At 44.0% G+C, this 18429-nt stretch overlaps 1 protein-coding gene across 5 annotated transcripts in view; it reads left to right on the top strand.

Moving 5' to 3' along the window:
• The window catches only part of LOC142566711 (cysteine/serine-rich nuclear protein 2-like), an 83654-nt gene extending 75011 nt beyond the window's left edge, over nucleotides 1-8643 (top strand). For all 5 annotated transcript variants that reach the window (XM_075677548.1, XM_075677547.1, XM_075677549.1 and 2 more), the window contains one exon: nucleotides 3202-8643. In XM_075677548.1, the coding sequence (XP_075533663.1) occupies nucleotides 3202-3861 (660 nt within the window). In that variant the 3' untranslated portion in view covers nucleotides 3862-8643. The remainder of the gene's footprint in view (nucleotides 1-3201) is intronic.
• The last annotated feature ends 9786 nt before the right edge of the window (nucleotides 8644-18429 follow it).

Here is an 18429-nt window from a genome sequence, read left to right as displayed (position 1 = left end):
TATACATTGGCTCTATGGGGTGGCAGTGCCATGAAGGCATCTGAATTATCAAGCATCTGAAAAATCCGTGGCTGACTGTACTGTAATAATTCATTGTGAGCTACCATTTTTGCTTCCTGAGGCATGCTGAGGCAGGCGAGAAATCGTCTTTTGTTGGAGATGACACATGTTTGACACATTCCCCGTTCCTCTTAAGCGCTGCCAAGACGGATGCTGCCGCTATTGGCATCATCATTGAGGTCAGGTGCATGTGTGATGAGTAGCCAAGGTTGAATTATCCGGCAACGGCCAACTTCAGCATCGAAATAAGAAAACTTTGGTCCCATAGACATGTATTGGCTCTGACCGGGACCTTCGGTCGGTCAGAGCACAAGAGCAGAGAGCAGGTTCCCGTTTTTTTTTTTTCGAGAGCACAGAATTGGAAGGGCCGAGGTGGCAGCTTTTGTCAGACTAGTACGCAACAAATTATATGGAATTAGTTGCTTGTCATCAGTTACATTTCTTGATAATGTAATTAATTGATTGGTTTCTTTCCTCGGTAATGCTCACTGTAATTCAACTACTTTTTTTGGTAACCAATTACCATGTAACCAGTTACAGCCAAAACCTGTAATAACAAAATCACCGGAAAAAGCAAAAAGTTTCGCTTTTATGGGAATTATCCTAGCACGAGAATGTGAAAGAAAAGACTTGCAAGAAAAACGTATTGCCAAAAGTCAGTATGCTTACTTTGCCAAGCCTTGTATTGCACCAATTTGACAGCTCTGAACTTGCACTGCAAAAAGTAGTCCATTGCCACATCGTCATTGTGCTTGCTGAAAAACAAACAAATTTTGCCAAAGGTGTTCAACTCATCCCGTGGGTTTGTCATCTCTTGATTTGGTTTTTGGTGGTCATCAGCGTCATCAGTTTCGCACACGTTGCTTATGATGGCCTCATTGGTGGTCATCTCTTTGGGCACGACGTCTTCATCCGCATGAACAAACTCATACATGCTGTGGCCATCTGGGACTGTTTGCCACGGCACAAAGTTCACCCCATGCGTTGGTCAGCAATGGTGGCACTGCGCCGTCAGCACTGTCATCGAGTGCTTTTTCGGGCAAATCGTCCTCCAGTGCTGCTGGATCAGCACATGATGCCTGCTGAGTGGCAGTGAAGCCTGCGTGTTTAAAACAATTTGCTATCATGGCTGGACACATCGCAACCCATGCGGCGGCCACCATCTCAAGTGCCATGAACATGTCCATGGCGGTGGGTCACTTGAGCTGGAGGTTCGGCAGCAGACATTGAATCAGCTTCTCTCTGTAGGCACACTTGACGCTGCAAATGACACCTTATTCGAGCGGCTGCAGCACGGCAGTGCAGTTTGGTGGGAAAAAAAACCAAGTGCATGTTTCCAAGCTCCGCATCATCAACATGATAGATGCTGCAATTATCAAAAAAAAAAGAGGGCAGACCAACCTGCCTGTCTTCCGCATGTCAGCATCGAAAGTCTTGAGCCAGCTGTCAAATATGGCCTGGGTCATCCATCACTTCAGGTTCGCGCTGTATTGTACGGGCATGCAGCCTATGATTTCCCTCATTCTTGCCTCTTGCTTCTGCCAATTACAAGCAGTGGCCATTTGGCTGTGCCATCCATGTTAGCGCACAACAAAATTGTTACATGCTGCTTGCTGTGTTTTCCCCCGAGGCATTTGTGGTCTTGTGAGTCCAGGGTCTTCGATGGAAGCATCTTATAGAATACGGCTGTCTCATCTGCGTTGTAAATGTCCAAGGGCTTGTACTGGTTCAGCACTTCTTTGTTGGTCAGCAGCCACGACGATGTTGCCATAGGGTCGACAGCTGCTGCCTCCCGGGAAATGACTTTGGTCACTGTGTCGTGGTGGGCTTTGAAACAGCTCAACTAGCCAAGGATTCCCTTAAAGTTATTGTGCTTGAGCATGCACGCGAAGTATAGCACCTTCCGCTGAAGCACTCTGCCAGACAGCGACACTTTGTTGGCACGCAATAAACATCAATAAAGGTGGGGGAGAAAGTAATGTAAAAGTAGTCAATTACATTTTAGTAATTGCTCAGTTACTTTAATGAGGCAGCAGTTGGTCAATGCAACCTATTGCATTATTTAATGAATTGTAATCAGTTACATTTTTTTATCTAACGTTCACAAGTCTGGCCTTTGGCAACGTGGTCATCGTATGGCTTTCAACCACTGCACCAGGCTGACAGGTGAACTGTTCGAGTTGTTTGTGTGACCACTAACTCCGTTTTCAGTCACATGAATAGTCTCCTTTTTTGCATCCGAAGCTTTGCTGCACTTGGCAAATGTATTGAACGGGTTGCACAAAGGTGCTGTAATTATTTGTGATGTTGTTGAGGAACTGAGGCTTTGCACTATTATGAAGTCAACAGCTATAAAAAGAAAGCAAGAAAAGTGGGACACAAAATAGTTGTCAGTGTTCTCTAATAATAACATCTCCCTGTCTTAATCAGCAGCAATTTGAATAATACTTCCTTCAAGACTGCCGTCTTGAACATGATTTGTTAACTTACCACTCCTCTGTAACACTGTAGTGGAATCGAGAGTATTTCAATAAATGCATCAAAAATCCTTGAAAATGAAAGTATATAATTGTGTAATAATGTGGTAGTACTAGCCCGTATGGCTGAAACTTCAGAAGATGCAGACTGCACTTTGAGGAAAGGAATGAAAAATGATGGTCGTTAAGAGACAGAAGACAGTGGTGTAGATTAAAAAGCAAACACGGGCAGTTGACATTAAGAGGAAGGAGTGGCAGGGCATGCAGTGCATATTGTGTGGTCTACTAGTGTAGCAGCATTGGAAGAATGTCAAGGGAAATGCAGTCGAGGGTTAGGAAATTTGCAAGGTGGAGTCATCTGACCTTGAGAGGCCCTGCAGTGGATATAAAATAAGGTTGGGATGATAAATATGTCATGGCAGCTGAAGTTGCTTTCTAATTTGTGGAATTTCTTTTTTTTTTCTTGAATGTTGACAGGAGGAGCTGTTAGGAGCACTAGGCTCTTTGTAGTGCCAGCACTGCGTCCACTTGTTGCTCCAGATGGTGTTGTGTCAATGGCGGGTGGTACCTATCGTGGCAAGTGAAGTACTCTTGGAGATGGTTGGGTGCGTGTGTGATGGAAACATTTGGGCCAACAACTGTGGGGACATTCTCTTATGCTCAGGTGGACCGGCTTTCGTTCCCATGCGGCTGCACCCAGGAGGGCTGTGGCAACACTTCAGGCCGTACTGAGTTCAATCCAGTACGAGTGCGTGCCCACTTCGTGCACACACTCATGCGGCTTGAATTTGAAAAGCAGCAGGCGGCAGGCAACCTAGCCGCTTACCAATGTGTCGACCCACACCGGCTGATCTACTACAATGCAGCTGCAACGGCAGCTGCAACTGTGAATGGGACTGCAGCACCTGGTGGCATGGCTCTTCCTGCTGCAGCATGCCATTACAGCTCAGAAGAGGAAGACGAAGATGACAGTTCTTACTCGGAGAACTCTGACTACTCTACCGAGGAGGAGGAGGGCGATGGTACTGATCTGGCTGATGGCAGGCCTAGCTCTCCACACCGGGACTACACGGACCTCAGCTGTGCAGTGGCCAGGGGAGGTGGAAGCCCCGCACTGGCATCGCGTGGTGTCGTGCCGGTGGACCCTGTGTTTGTGGGTTGTGGAGACTGTGCTACTGATGGACTGCTGGTGTCCCCAGCAGAAGGGTCTCAGGCGGCCTCTTCAACATCAACCACTGAGGAGGGATCCTCATCAACAGCAACTACGGACAGTACATTTGGTGAGATCATCAAGGCGTCACTGGGCGAAGTGGCCACCTTGTGAAAGACGCCAGGACACTTTTCCCGTGTGAGTGCGGGAGGACCACCACGTGATTCCCCATTGAGTCTTTAGAAACTGGGTGTGCTGGACTTGCCATTCGCATGCAGCTTGCAGTGCCCATTTACCTCAGGCACGCCCATGAACATTTCTTTTGTTTTCCTGTTTTTGTTTTCCTTAGTGTTGTTTGCGTGGCTTTCCCTAATTGCATTCTTATGGTCTAGAAACCGTATCTGCCTTTGGCAGTAGTCAGTCAATAGCTTGCTATTTTTTGTCCAGGAAATGTGCAAGTTGTATGTGAGCGGTCTGTGTGCCAAGTACATGCATTATATGGTGTAGTATAGTTCATGTACTTGCATGTTCAGTGCATGTCTGTAGAGTGTGCACAGTATATATTATACTGTGTACATTGTGGAGTATACAGGGTGCAAGGAATGGTGTGTAGGTGCTTAAAAGAAAGCCACCCAGTATGGAAAGTCAGAGAGTGACGCACAGGCAGCGATGCTGTGCCATTTTTTTGTTTCCTCAATAACGCCCGCAGATGCAGCGATCACAAACCGTTTTCACAAAGAGCAGGATGGTCATTTGTGGTATCGAATGCGGCTAGCGTGCATGCCTCTGGCATTACTCACTGCCAATGCTGTGAGCAGAGTGGGCTTAGTAGCATAAGTCTGAAAGCTTGTGATGGCAATGACTGCAGCTCAATGCTCGTGGCATAAAAATTGATCTCTGTCATGCTAGCTAGCAAGTCTTGGCAGTCATAACTGGTGTTACAGTAATGGAACTCTCTTGGACATCATGGTAGTCGCAGAGAGATGCTGAACTTGCCTTCGAGAACGAGTGAAGAGTTTCGGGAAAAGGCAGGTGCCAGGGAATATTGTTGTGGGGGGTGGTTTCTTTCCAGCATGCCACAGTTGTTAAAAATTTAAATAAATTTATGCGTGGAAGGGCTTATTAATCACAAGTAGCTGAAAGATAACGTATAGCTAGGGTTCATAGTTCTCAATGTGTTGTTTGTTGGATGTTTGGCATACTTTTTTAATTTGAAAGAACAATTTTCAGTTTTTGTTTTCTTCAGTGACTAGTACTTTAATTTTCATCAAAGCTTACCTTTTCTTTTTTGCAGCTGTTGATGTTTCCAGATTGGTATTGCTGCAATATTTGCCACCACATATTTAACAGTACCTGGTTTCTTTTTTTTTTTGTTCAAGTGAGTGGGAAAATGTCTTACTTTGTAAATGTGCCACAATAAGTGTATTGTTGTGTACAGGTGTGCACAGATGGGTGTTCTTTAAAACAGTTTTTTACACCTCGTAGAAATTTCTTTTGTGGTTTTTGGTCCAACTGAAAACTGAACCCCAACTGTAGTAGCAATACTCGCTGTACTGCAGTACACACTAGGTATGGGTACCTCATGAATGATATACAGAGAAATTAACTCCTCCATCACACTGTGTCAATCTTCAAAGCATGAAAGGCTTTCCAACGACGTCCCATAAAAACATGTACTTAGTGCCAGGAAAGAAAAAATATCAAATTTATGCCTGCCCATCAGTGGAAGTGATTAGAGTTGCCCTGGACCATAGTTTTCCAGAACTACTTTAGGAAGGCAGCATTGAATTTTCGGATGTTTTTGGTTCATGGAGATAGAAAGTATCACAAATCTACCAATGCTTGCTGCCAAGCACCGGACAACCCTGCTATTAGACTGCAGCTTGCAACATCATTGATTGCTTTTATATGTTGTGGCCTACGCTGTGCAGTGTGTTTCTCTTCCTTACTGTGTCATCATTTTACAGTGCACATAGTCCATGCAGTACAGCTTCCTTTTTTGCCATTAATGCTGTCTGCATCTGTGTGCTAACAGCAGTTTTGCTACTAATGCTATGCACATCTAAGCACACATTACTGAAGAGAGGAAGTGCATGTAAGATTGGTGGTTATTGTCATGACACGAGAGTTCATCCACTAAGGGCGTAAAATTTTTTTAGCAAATATTCCCCAGCTCAGTCTTTTGTGTGAGAGTCATAGTTAAGAGGTCCGAGAGTACTTCAGTTCAGTGGCAGTAATAATGGTGGGAAGGGAGCATGGGTGCAAGTTCTGTGCATACTTGCGCCATTTTGCAGGTCAAGAATTCAAGCGCACAAATCGCAGGCAACCTCAGCCTTGTGTGCAATTGTTTGACTGTTGTTCTAGCTGGACATCACTAAGGCGTAACTATGGTGGCGATGCCCACATATGTGTTGTCAAAGCTTGACTTGGAGAGAAGTCATTTCATGCTTCATACCTACCCTTGACCGTGTGGCAGTCTGCTGATTTTTTTAACTTTTCTTTTGTGTCTGTGGTGTTTCATGCTCAAGAATGCTCCAATGTCAAACATGCCAGTCATATTCTATCAGACAAAAATGCCTGGTAGTACCAGGAAAACCGGATTAACTTTTGCTAGTTCCTTACCATTGTGAGTGTAGTCGGGGATGCTCACAGAATCGAGTGTTGTTCAGGGGATGTACAGTTAACGCTCTTTGACGAGGGCTACTTTATTGAGCATTACTTTTGCAGAGTGTGTAGCTTCACATGGATAAGTAGTAACCTAGAAAAGGAGTGAGTTTGTAATGGCGCCATTATGTTGTTGCCTTTATTGTAATTTTCTCGCTTTGCACACTTTTGCCATCTATTGTCATGGAGACCACCTAAAGGTGCACGTTCTACCAATGTGCCCTCATTTTTCCATCACAACGTTACATTTTCAAGATGTGCTTGAGTGCATGTGCTTTGTTAATGCAGACTGACACATCACCAAACTGTGCTTAAGGAAACCTCTTAGCTGGCAACAGGGCTTCACTAGTACCTTTACAGTGGGTTTTAGTGATACCCTTGCAGTGGAGGCCAGTGCTGCTTACCGTAATGTTGCATATTTGATGCCTGTCAGATGAGCACTGCCAGCCCGTCAAGTCAATCCTGCCCATCTTTCAATCCGGAAGCTTCCTGTATGCCCACAGTCCTTTTGGAAAATGTGCTTATTCATTTACATTGAAACAGTATATTTTTAACTGAACAAAAATTTTCAAATTAACTACACACAGACCTGTTTAAATTAAAAACAATTATGGGAGACCTCAAACAAGTTTTCTACACTGCTCAGAAGCTCTGAAACTATTTTGTAACACGTTGAGCCTAAAAATTAATGGATATGCAGTTTTACATTTAATTGAACTAATGTCTGTGCATGGAACAATCAAATCAGTATAGGCACAGAGAAGGCTTTTCCCCCACTCGCATCTAAAACATTGAGATGATAACAGTGCAAATCAAGTTGGTAGAGTGTACCAATCTGTGCAGATCATTGTTTTGCTGAGAACATTGCCTCAATAGTGCAAGGTTCAGCACTTGACCATCACGTAACCTTAACCCCCTCCCCCCTCAATTCTTAGGACTGTGTTTCAAAAGAAAACTTTCATCTAGGCATGCTTTAACCCTTTTTTTCTACTTCAGGGATTGGCTGTTTGGAAGTAAGAAAAGGTTGCTTAGATTTTTCATAGTAGTAGTGTTAATACATAGCATTTACATAGACCACTAACTTGTCATTTGTTGGCATTTATCGGTATCCGTCGAAACCATTTTCTAAAAGAACACTGCATTATGTTACAGTAGGTTAAACGCATATGTTATTAATTAGATGCTTTGTTGTTGCTGTTCATGCTCTTTCTTTGTATACGAGTGATAGCGTGCATGGAGCCTTTAATTCTGAGGGCACAGCATCCGTCCATTAGCCACTAACTGTGTAGTATGCCTTGGGGAAGGCCAACTCCCCTCAAACACAAACCTGCCATAGGAAGGCCACACATCCAAGTGGAAGCACCACATATTCACTGAAGGTGTGAGCAGACTCCGTTATTCCAAGCATTGAAACTAGCAGGCCATATTTTGCAACCCATATAGATGTACAGTGTGGATGTACCAAAGTGAAAGTGTATATATATTTGCTTCTTTGAGCTTTCCCATAAAATTTTAGTAAAAATGAAAAAAAAAGAAAATATTGTACTTGTAACATGAATTTGCAGCTCAGAAAGCCTGACACAATCCTCATATGCCAGGATTGGCAAGTAATTTTTTTATTTGGCAAGAAAAAAGAAATAAAGAAAAGTTCACAATTCCTTTGCAACAAACTGAGCACTTGTTGAGACTTGAAGAGATTCAGTGTGTTCACTAGGTTTGACTAACAGAAAGCAAGCATTTGAGATTCCCCCGTTTAGGGGAACAATAGGGTTGGCAGTGCTGCATCAAACGGCCTGTTATTCCTACTCTCTCTCATTTTCCCCTATTGTGTGTTACCTCGTCTATCTTTTCCGTATCTTTACACCATTGTCTGCCATGTGGAAAGCTTGTTCCATGACTTCAGTGGTGGTGTGTACACTGCTGGTACTTGAGCAAAACTGTGATGACGGGGCTCCTTTGTGTTGCACTTAGTTTGAGACTTCCAGGGCACACGATAGAAGCCACTGGTTCAAAGTGAAGAGCCATATGATACTGTCTTATGCTGCACTGTGACCAAGCCCCTCCCCCCTCATACACACAAAAAGGTCCCAATGCTATTGCAGGTATTTGATGTTTGTTTTCCATTCAGGCTTGTGCGTTTTTTTTTTTTTCCATGATGACTCTGAAGGAATTGCAGAGTGTTTATTTTGAATATGTGTGCAAGCAGGTTCAGTACAGTGTCCTGAGTGCAGTGACGCTGCTTCTGTACGATTCATTGCATTAAAGATTGCAGAAGAGTTCTGCACTGAGATTTTTCTGGAAAAAAAAAAACAGTGACATTCTTAGCTTTTCGGAATAGAAGAGGTGTAATGGCAGTAATCGAGAAGAACCAGTGCTTCCTCTCATAAATGCATTTGCACAAGCGCTTTATGATGCATTTGTCATTTACAATGTGACACAACACTGCAGTGTATATGTTGGATGTCTCAGCTAACTTTAGCGAAGGCTTAAAATATATGTCGAAGCACACTAGGAGTACGCAACCAAGCACATGTTGTTGGCTATTGTATCGAGTAAGTTGCACTATTTTTTGCATTCTGTTAAATCGCCTAATTAGTCAAAGAATAATCAACCAACTTCAAAAGTAATAACATTGGACCAGAACTTTTCCATCAGAAAGTTGTGCAGTGTTCTATGAAGCATACAATTCAGCAGCTTCAAACTTTCTACTTGTTGCATCACCATTTTTTTTTTGTACCATAAAGAAAGCCAGTGAAATATGAAAAAAAAAAATTGCGGGACATGGCCGCTTGTGCATTGCGACTGCAGTGCTTTCAACCATCGAACAGCGGGTCCATAGCCTGGCACAACCTAAGAAGGCAGTAGCCCCTCAAAGGCCGATGCACACAAGCTTCCACCAATGGGCGCACGCTCTAGTCAAGCGCCAAACGGTTGGAGACCTCGCTGACGGAGTCCACGCTTCGAACTGGGCCAAGTTGTGTCAGTTTTTAAGTCATGTCGGTGGGACTATTTCTTTAGTTTTTTTTATTGAAACATGAAACATGTTTATTCCAGACAACCAGTGTGCATAGTTGCCTATAGGGGATCAGCATAAATGCACAGAAAGCCTGACAGAGCGCCGATCACCCACTTACACACCAGTGATACATAAATATGAACATAGGTTGGAAAAGAAAACACATCGGGATTTTTAAGCAAATCATGCCATTAGACACAAAATATGTATATCAATATTATTTGCACATAAAAAAAAAACTTATACACAGCTAAAACTAAAAAAAAAAAACAGAAGTGTAGCATATGCAAGTTACATAAGATAAAAAAAGGAATTGAAAGTTGTGTAAGGTTAGCTTTGGATTTTTAAAAGGTAGGCATGCATCTTCTTTTTGAAGATATGAATGGAAAAGCTTTCTTCAAATAATGTCATTACAGTGATGTGTTTGTTAAGGAAGTCAGGAATTTGGTATGTTTATATTTGTGTGCTGTAGTTAGTACGAAGCATATCTTTCTTGTAGATGATGTGGCGTAAATTGTGGCTGTGATCTTTCTTGAGAAATTTCTTTAGAAATTCAGTTGGGTTAGATTTAACTTCGTCGTATACAGCCACAGCTAATTTTTATATCAGATGTTATTAATTATTAGCAGTCGATGCTTTTTGAAAAGTGGTGCTGTATGTGGCTGAAAGGGCAGCAGTTCAGTTAAGTGCAGAGCTCTTTTTTGTAGCAAATGTAAATAGCTGAGGTTCGTTTTTGTCGTCCCCCATATAAGAAGGCAGTAGTGAAGGTGCAAATGGTATGGTTGTGTGGGAAATCTGTTTTTTGAGCCATAGTGGTAATAAGTGACATAACATGGAGAGTGTGCCAACTGCTCAGGAGATGTTTTTTCATAAGTAGTTGATGTGAACAGACCAGTATAAATTTTTGTGAAAAAAGACACAGGAATTTGTGTGACGTAACGCAATCAATAGGCTGTCCCTGAACGCTAATAATATTTTTGCTTGTATATGTCTTATTACGGGGTCTAAATACAATATACTTTATTTTTTCCTTCCCTTTTGTCTCTCTCTCTTTTTAGTGCTTAAATTTAACCTATTTGCCCTTAGCCAGGTAGATAGATTTCTTAACCACAGATTGGCCTGCGACTTAAGGACATCAATATCTGGCCCAGAGTAAAATACATTGGTGTGGTCTGCGTACGAAATAATGCCAGGTATTGGGGGTATTTCTGCTCTAGGTTACTAATGTATATCGTAAACAGTAGAGGGCCAAGGATTGACCCTTGCGACACTCCGCATGCAATTTCACCGAGGTGAGATTTCGCATTGGCAATGTTAGTGTATTGTAAAGGCTTTTCTAGGTAACTCCACGTTGTCTAAAGCTGTCCCTCTAACACCGTATCGGGATAGTTTGAGCAGTGGAATGTCATGTTTGACAGAATCGAAGGCTTTTCTAAACTCAAGAAACATTCCTGCAGTAAGTAACTTATTTACTACGTTGTCACTTTTATCCTTAATTTCGAGTTAAACCATTTCTGTGGATATTTTCTTTTGAAAACCATATTGATTTTTTACGATGTTCTTCTGCTGCAACAAATGAGTAATTCGTCAGTTTATCATTTCTTCTATAATCTTAGAAAACATAGGTAAAACAGAGATTGGCCTGTAATTACCAAGATCGTTTTTATCTTCTCCTTTGAGAGTGATTGTTACCATCGCGATCTTAAGTTGGTTAGGAAAAGTTCCAGAGCTTAAAATAAGATTGCATATGTGTGACAGAGGTAAACAAATAGCATGGGTGACTGCTTAGGAGGCGCTGCCTTAATTTTGTATACACCGAGGCACTATTATTTTTTCTTTTTTTTATCAGGTCATGTATTCCTTCTGTTGTAGTAGGCGACATCTAGTCTAAACTATTAATGTAAGATGTGCAGCTAATACTATTGGTTGGCGAAGAGGTGCAAACAACTGCCTCTAGGAAATACTCACTGAATTTATTTGCCAGGGAACTAATTGTTAAGTATGCTACGCCCTCAATTAATATTTCTGATATTCATTCTCTCCCGTTCTTGTTCCATAGTTCATTTATGCAATTCCATACTTTCGTAGAAGTATTAGAAATACTAGTAAACCTATTCTCGTAATACATGTTTCCTGTGCGTGCAGTATCGTATGTTAATTTATTTCTTATTTTTTTGTACTCTGCTACTTGATCAAGATTCCTGGTTTGTATAAATGATGCTTACAGTTTATGACGTGTTTTTATTCTCTTCAGTAAAATGGCATCAATCCATGGTTTCTGGATTTTTTATGCTTTTTCAGCTGTTCTGTGGGAAAAATGCGGTATCATATCGTAGTTCTTTAAATATTTTAAGAAATAAGTCATAGGAAACGATAGGATCATTTATCTGCATTAAAGAGTCCTAGCTAGTTTCTTCAATCAGCTGCCTAAAAAGGTCACTCTTTTCTGCAGATATCCTTCTACGCAGAATAGGCGAGTGTTCTGTACGTTGGTTGCGTTGGGTCATGTAGGGCACAAAAGAACGGCATGTGATCACTTATGTCTGATATTAGCACTCCGGCATCAGTTTGATCCATTTCATTGTTTGTAAAACATACGTCAAGTAAAGGTTTGGACATACTTGTTACTCTTTTTGGTATGTCAGTAATACTTCCACAGCCAAAAGAAACAAAAACATCAAGTAGGTTTAAAACAGATGATTCCATCAAGAGCAAGTTAATAATCAAGTCACCACTATGGTGGGTAGACCAACGCATAAACTAATATAAAACATGCTCCAAAAATTTGATAAATTGGGTTATAGCACCATTTGGAGGTCTATAAAGAACTACCAGCATCGCGTTGAGGTACTTCACAAGCACGCATTCGTAGTGGATATCTGTGAATGAGTATCCTGAAACCACTTCATAATTGTAGTTACTTTTGACTTATATAGCAATGCTACCTCCTCTTTTGTTAGATTGTGACACTGAAATGCAGTTGTACGTAGCCTAAAAAGTTTACAACAGAGTATTCATTGGAAAACCAGGTTTCAGTGAACGTTAACACGTCTAATTGATGACCTAAGGTGTCTAAAAAAGGTTGACAGAATCATCGTTGTTTTTCGAACTTTGCATGCTAAGGTGAAGCAAAGAAAATTGTTTGGCACTGCGCAAGGCCTTAAGATGCCTAAATGAAGCAGCATCATGGTAACTGCATGTTTTATCATGTGTAGCTATATGCTTTATGGTGCAAGAAAATTAGTGAAATTCCTGGTCCTGTCTTGTTTGTTCGAGGTCACTGGTTGCCTTAATCCTCGGTACTCTGTCACGTTTACTGCGCCGAACAAAGAATTTATCATCCTTGACCCAGGCGAACTGGTATTCCATTTCTCTTGCCTTTGTTTTCGTCTGCCAGAACAAGCATTTTTTCTGAGCAGTCAAATTTTCGTTGATGAAAATTTTTTATTGCTTTCTTCTTAGTTTAACTCTTTTGAAAGCTAAGCGTCACGAGTACAGCGGGCTGAAAAGCGCACTATGATAGGCAATGGCTTATCGGTCCCGTCTGTGCCTGCTCTAGGGCGCAGCCAGTGGGCGGCTTCAGTATCTTTTTGAGATAGTCTTGGAAGCTCCAGGTCATCAGCCAAAAGATTGAGCTTTTCTATCAGTTTCGCACTAGTTTGTTCAGGAAGTCCATGGATTTCTAGATTAAGACGTCTGCTATATTGATCAAGGTTATTAACTTCTTGCTTAAGCATTTATACATCTCGTTCATTTGCCTGCACTTCGAGTTTTGCCATGCACTTTCTTAAGCTGCTCACCATCAGTGCTCTGTCTTTTCATTTCGGCAAGCACTTTATCATACTTGCTTGACATTTCCTGTAATGACCTTTCAATGCCACACACAGTGGCAGCCACGCCTTCCAGAGCACCTACTTGGGATTTCATTGTAACGACACTTTTCTCTGAATTTCACCTATTTCTTTTGTAAGATTTATTCCGTGTTCCACATTTTCCAGTTTGGTGTTCTGACTGCATCAAGCTTTCGACGTTTTACATGGTACACAGTTCCACGAGTTCTTCATTGCTGTAGATTTCTTTTGATATGCTGCTTCTGTAACTCCTGAACATGCACCTACATGATACCTGTATTTGCACTCTGAACACGACAAATATGTTGTGTCCCCCACAGATTCATGACAAGAAATGCAAGTGTCTGCCATGTTAGTCATTCAGCAGCAGTGGCAAATCGTGTACTCAATTGACATACGCTAAATTTCATATATATAGGTAAGCACCAACCTGGGGAAAGGAAGATGGATTTTGTTTAGGAGCCAGTCGATGAGCCACATGGCTCCACTGCTGCTGAATATTGTCATGAGAGGAAAAGACAAGCAGTCAATTCCAAGCGAACGGTCGTTTATTGTTGGTTTCTGCAGCAGCTACCACACAATTCTTCATCCTCGGCTTCCAGCGTCACTAGCTAGTGGCATTACCCCTCCCTCCCCCAAAAACAAAAAGAAAAGAGGCTACTCGATGCGGCTACACAAAAGTTAGGCCAAAAAAATTTGGGGACGGGTTAAATGCCACAAGGAGAAAAAAAAGAAATAAGAAAGACAACGGACATGAGCAAAGGGACTACACCACAAAGTTTGTAAATGGGATTCGGCACGAGTGGTAGGACTTCATCCTGGTAACATGAACAATGTCAGAGGAACGTGGTCTACGGGAGTGGTGCAATGTTTCGGATGGAACGACTTTGTAGTTGACAGGACTTAGGTGATGCAAAACTATGTGGGCTCCAAAGTATCTGTGCAATAATTTTTCTAAGTGGCCTCATTGACGTATAGGGGTCCAAACCCATACGAGATCTCCCGGGTTGTATGTTACATCTCGGTGGCGTATGTTGTATCGACAAGCATCTTGACTTTGTCGGGATAGAATTCGTTGCCGTGCAAGGTGCCGTGCTTCTTCGGCACGCTGAACAAAAGCATCTGTATCTGGTGTGGTAGGTTGAGACGAAGTTGGTAGGAGCAACACGCTGAGCATAGTGGTGACGTTGCGTCCGTAGACCAGATGAAAAGGATGAAACCCGGTGGTTTCTTGTAGCGCAGTGTTATACACGAAGGTCACATATGGGAGCAGTTCGTCCCAAATTTTACAATCCATGGCGACATACATAGAAAGCGTATCTGCAATTGTTTTGTTAAGACGCTCAGTTAAACCGCTAGTCTGCGGGTGATGCACAGTTGCCTTACAGTGCGTTGTTCCACTCAGCTGTAGAGTATCTCGGACCAACTGCGCGGTGAAGGCCATACCACTGTATGTGATGACGACAGCGGGAGCACCATGTCGAAAGACAATATTTTTTAAAAAGAAGTTGGCTACATCTGAAGCAGTAGCTCGCTGGATGGCTTGTGTTTTGTAGTATCGAGTGAGGTAATTGGTGGCGACAACGATCAAGTGGTTATCATCCGAAGACGTGGGAAAGAGCCCAAGTAAATCCATCCCGACTTGTTCAAAAGGTGAGCAAGGAGGTTGTACAGGCTGAAGCAGGCCGGCTAGTTTCATTGGTGGAACTTTGCGATGTTGGCAATCTCGACAACTTTTCTGATGTACTGCTTCAGGGTTTTGGCGAGTTTTTGCCAGTAGTATTTCTGCTTTATCCTCGCCAGAGTATGCGTGAAACGAAGATGCCCGGACGTTGGATTGTCGTGGCGTGCACGTAAAATGTTGTCGTGGAGAGAAGCGGGAACAACGAGCAGTCAAATGGTTTCCATAGAGTGAAAGATGTCACTGCATAGGCAGAAAGAGGACAAGCGACGCGCGAACTGCCACGGGGTTGTTGGCAGCTTCGTTCAAGGTATTTAGTCAAGGGTTGCAGCTTGGAATATTGGCATTTGCTGTTGAGCTAGGTTTAAAGACGGAAGAGTACAAGGAAAACCACAGTCGTCGGCATCTAGTGGTGCAAGTTTGACGGGGGCGCGGGAGACACAGACGGCGTCCGTGTGTTTCTGACCAGACTTGTAGACGATTGTCACGTCAAGGGTTCATCTTGCGAGACAGCGTGAAGGATCTTTTGACGGTTCGCACGACAGCCGGCCTCACCCATGGAGGTCGCTGTTTTCAGTTTCCCTGGCGCGGGCTTTCGCCGTTGACTCCGGTGGAACCAAAGGCGGGTCGCGCACGGTTTGGTGACGCATGCCGACGAGGTGATGGCGACCGTGGCTGTCTTCACTGTGAGGCAGGAGGAACACGGTTGCTTTCCAAGTACTCCTCGGTTTCGTGCGGGCATTCACCATAGCGCGGATAACGGGCGTTCCGGTGTTCTCCCCGCAGACCAATCCGTCGGTACTGGTAGTCGCGATACAAGTTTCCAGCCTCCCCACAGTGGCAGCACAGCGGACTGCTGTCGGGAGCGCGCTATACCATAGACCTGCACGGACCAGGATGAAAGGCTGCTTGCAGAGTCGTTGGTGGTTGGACTTAGGAAGCGTCAAGGAATCCCATCAGGCGGCTGTGAGAAACAGACCGTCGATGACGCAGAAAGCCGAAGAGCGTCCGCGTACGAGAACGCGGGGGTTCGGTACGTGTTGGTGGCGAGGGATGAACCACCTGCCTGATTTCCTCCAGAATGACGTCCGTAAGAGCCGCGGCACTCGGAGGGGCCGGAACCGATGCACAACACTTCTGGAGTTTTTCTCGAACAATCTGCCGTATTAGTTCGGTAAGGGACTCCCTGTCATAATTTGCAGGTACAAGCGCGCCTGCAGCAGTTATGGTGGTCTGGTATTCGTACTGCGAGAGGCGCTGCTGAAGCATGCGTTCCATGACTGTGGCCTCACGAACGAACTGAGACACTGTTGTAGAAGGATTGCGCACGAGGCCCGCAAAAAGCTGTTCTTTTACGCCTCGCATTAACAGACGCACGTGGTAAGGGAATACATCTACTTAGGACAGGTAGTGACTGCGGATCCGGATCATGAGACTGAAATAATCAGAAGAATAAGAATGGGCTGGGGTGCGTTTAGCAGGCATTCTCGGATCATGAACAGCAGGTTGCCATTATTCCTTAAGAGAAAAGTGTATAACAGCTGTGTCTTACCAGTACTCACATACGGGGCAGAAACCTGGAGGCTTACGAAAAGGGTTCTACTTGAATTGAGGACGACGCAACGAGCTATGGAAAGAAGATTGATGGGTGTAACGTTAAGGGATAAGAAAACAGCAGATTGGGTGAGGGAACAAACGCGAGTTGATGACATGTTAGTTGAAATCAAGAAAAAGAAATGGGGGGTGGGGGCATGGGTGGGACATGTAATGAGGAGGGAAGATAACCAATGGTCATTAAGGGTTACAGACTGGATTCCAAGGGAAGGGAAGCGTAGCAGGGGGTGGCAGAAAGTTAGGTGGGCGGATGAGATTAAGAAGTTTGCAGGGACAACATGGCCAGTATATATGGCCATGTATAATTAGTATATGGCCGGGGTAGTTGGAGAAGTATGAGAGAGGCCTTTACCCTGCATGCAGGGCAAAGGCCTCTGCAGTGGGCGTAACCAGGCTGATAATGATGATTATTAACAGGCGCACCTTCTTGTCTTCTGGAATTAGTGGGTCGGCCCGACGAAACAATCGCGTCATGTCTTCGGCAAACATGGCGACGGTTTCGTTCGGCATTTGGAACCTCGAAGACAGTGCTTGCTCGGCTCTTTCTTTCCTTTCGGGGGTGCTGAAAGCTTTGCGAAGCAGTCGGTAAAGCTCCTGCCAGCTGGTAAATGAAGCTTCGTGGTTCTCGTACCACCAGCTTGCCGTGTCTAAAAGGGAAAAGTAGACGTTCTTCAACTTACGGCAATCGTCCCAGTCATTAAAGGCGGTGACCCGGTCGAAATGGTCCAACCAGTCTTCAACGTCCTCGAAGGCGTCGCCGTGGAACGGATTAGGCGTGCGAGGCGCTTTGACAATGCATGGTACAGCAGCATTTGAGATCCCCTTGGTTTGGCTTGCGGTTGTTGACATCTTCCTCGCAGAGCTTGCCAGAGGACTGTATTGCGGTGGAAGATCTTGGAGGCGACGGCTGCTTCGATGGATTTCTGCTGTCCCCGAGGTACTGGCGTCGGTAGCTTCTGGTTCAAGACCAGTAAGCATAGGGCGTATGCGTACCGAGCACCTCCACCAGTTTGCCGTGAGAGGAAAAGACAAGCAGTCAGTTTCAAAAGCGAATGGTCGTTTACTGTTCGTTTCTGCAGCAGCTACAACACACACTTCATCCTCGGCTTCCAGCGTTACTAGCGCGTGGCAATATGTGTGTGTGAGGACATACAGTGTCTTCTCCTTTTATACCTTCTTGAGGATGACGTCAGGATTGTTATCCGTTGTGGGCACCACTGGTCGTCGCATCGATGGATGATAGCTCTGAGTTAGTTGGTACACGTCAATTCCTGGGAAAAGGAAGACGGATTTTTTAGGAGCCAATCAATGAACCATACGGTGCCACTGCTGCTGAATATGTGTGTATCGTAGGCAACAGAGTTGCGGAGGCAATCGGCTGTTGTGCTTAGGTCATCTAGGCGAGGCCTGTCCTGCCTCTTTAAGTGCTGCAGTGCTTAAAGTCAGGGCGGGCTCAGAGGGGCTTGGCCCCCCTCGGCAGGTCAACTGTAGTACTGCGGCATCCATTTGACAAGCGCTGGGGCTGATTTCGTTACCAGTAGTGCTTCGTGTGGGGCAATACTAACTCTCATTTTTTGATTAATGATTTAATCGCAATTAATCGGTTGATGTGGCATGAGCAAAAGCAGATATTGTCGTACTGCTGCATGCATTTCCCCGAGGCACTGCACATGACGGTCACCGCTTTTTTTCGGCTAAGATTCTTAGCACAGCATACTGCTTCATGAGCGCGTGAAGCTACCTGCTCGTGAATCAGGGAATGTTCACCTTGGTTTCTTTAGATTACCAGTTAATTTTTATTCATTCATTTGTGCATTATGAGAGCTGTGTTGTACCAAAGACGCATGCATTTTGTCTGCTTTTGTGGGTAAGTAGGCGTGAAACCATCAAATGTATTATTGTTGTAATGCCTGAGG

The sequence above is a fragment of the Dermacentor variabilis genome, unplaced genomic scaffold, assembly GCF_050947875.1.
Source record: "Dermacentor variabilis isolate Ectoservices unplaced genomic scaffold, ASM5094787v1 scaffold_13, whole genome shotgun sequence".
NCBI classification, from domain to species: domain Eukaryota; kingdom Metazoa; phylum Arthropoda; class Arachnida; order Ixodida; family Ixodidae; genus Dermacentor; species Dermacentor variabilis.
This window is presented reverse-complemented; position numbering and strand designations above follow the sequence as displayed.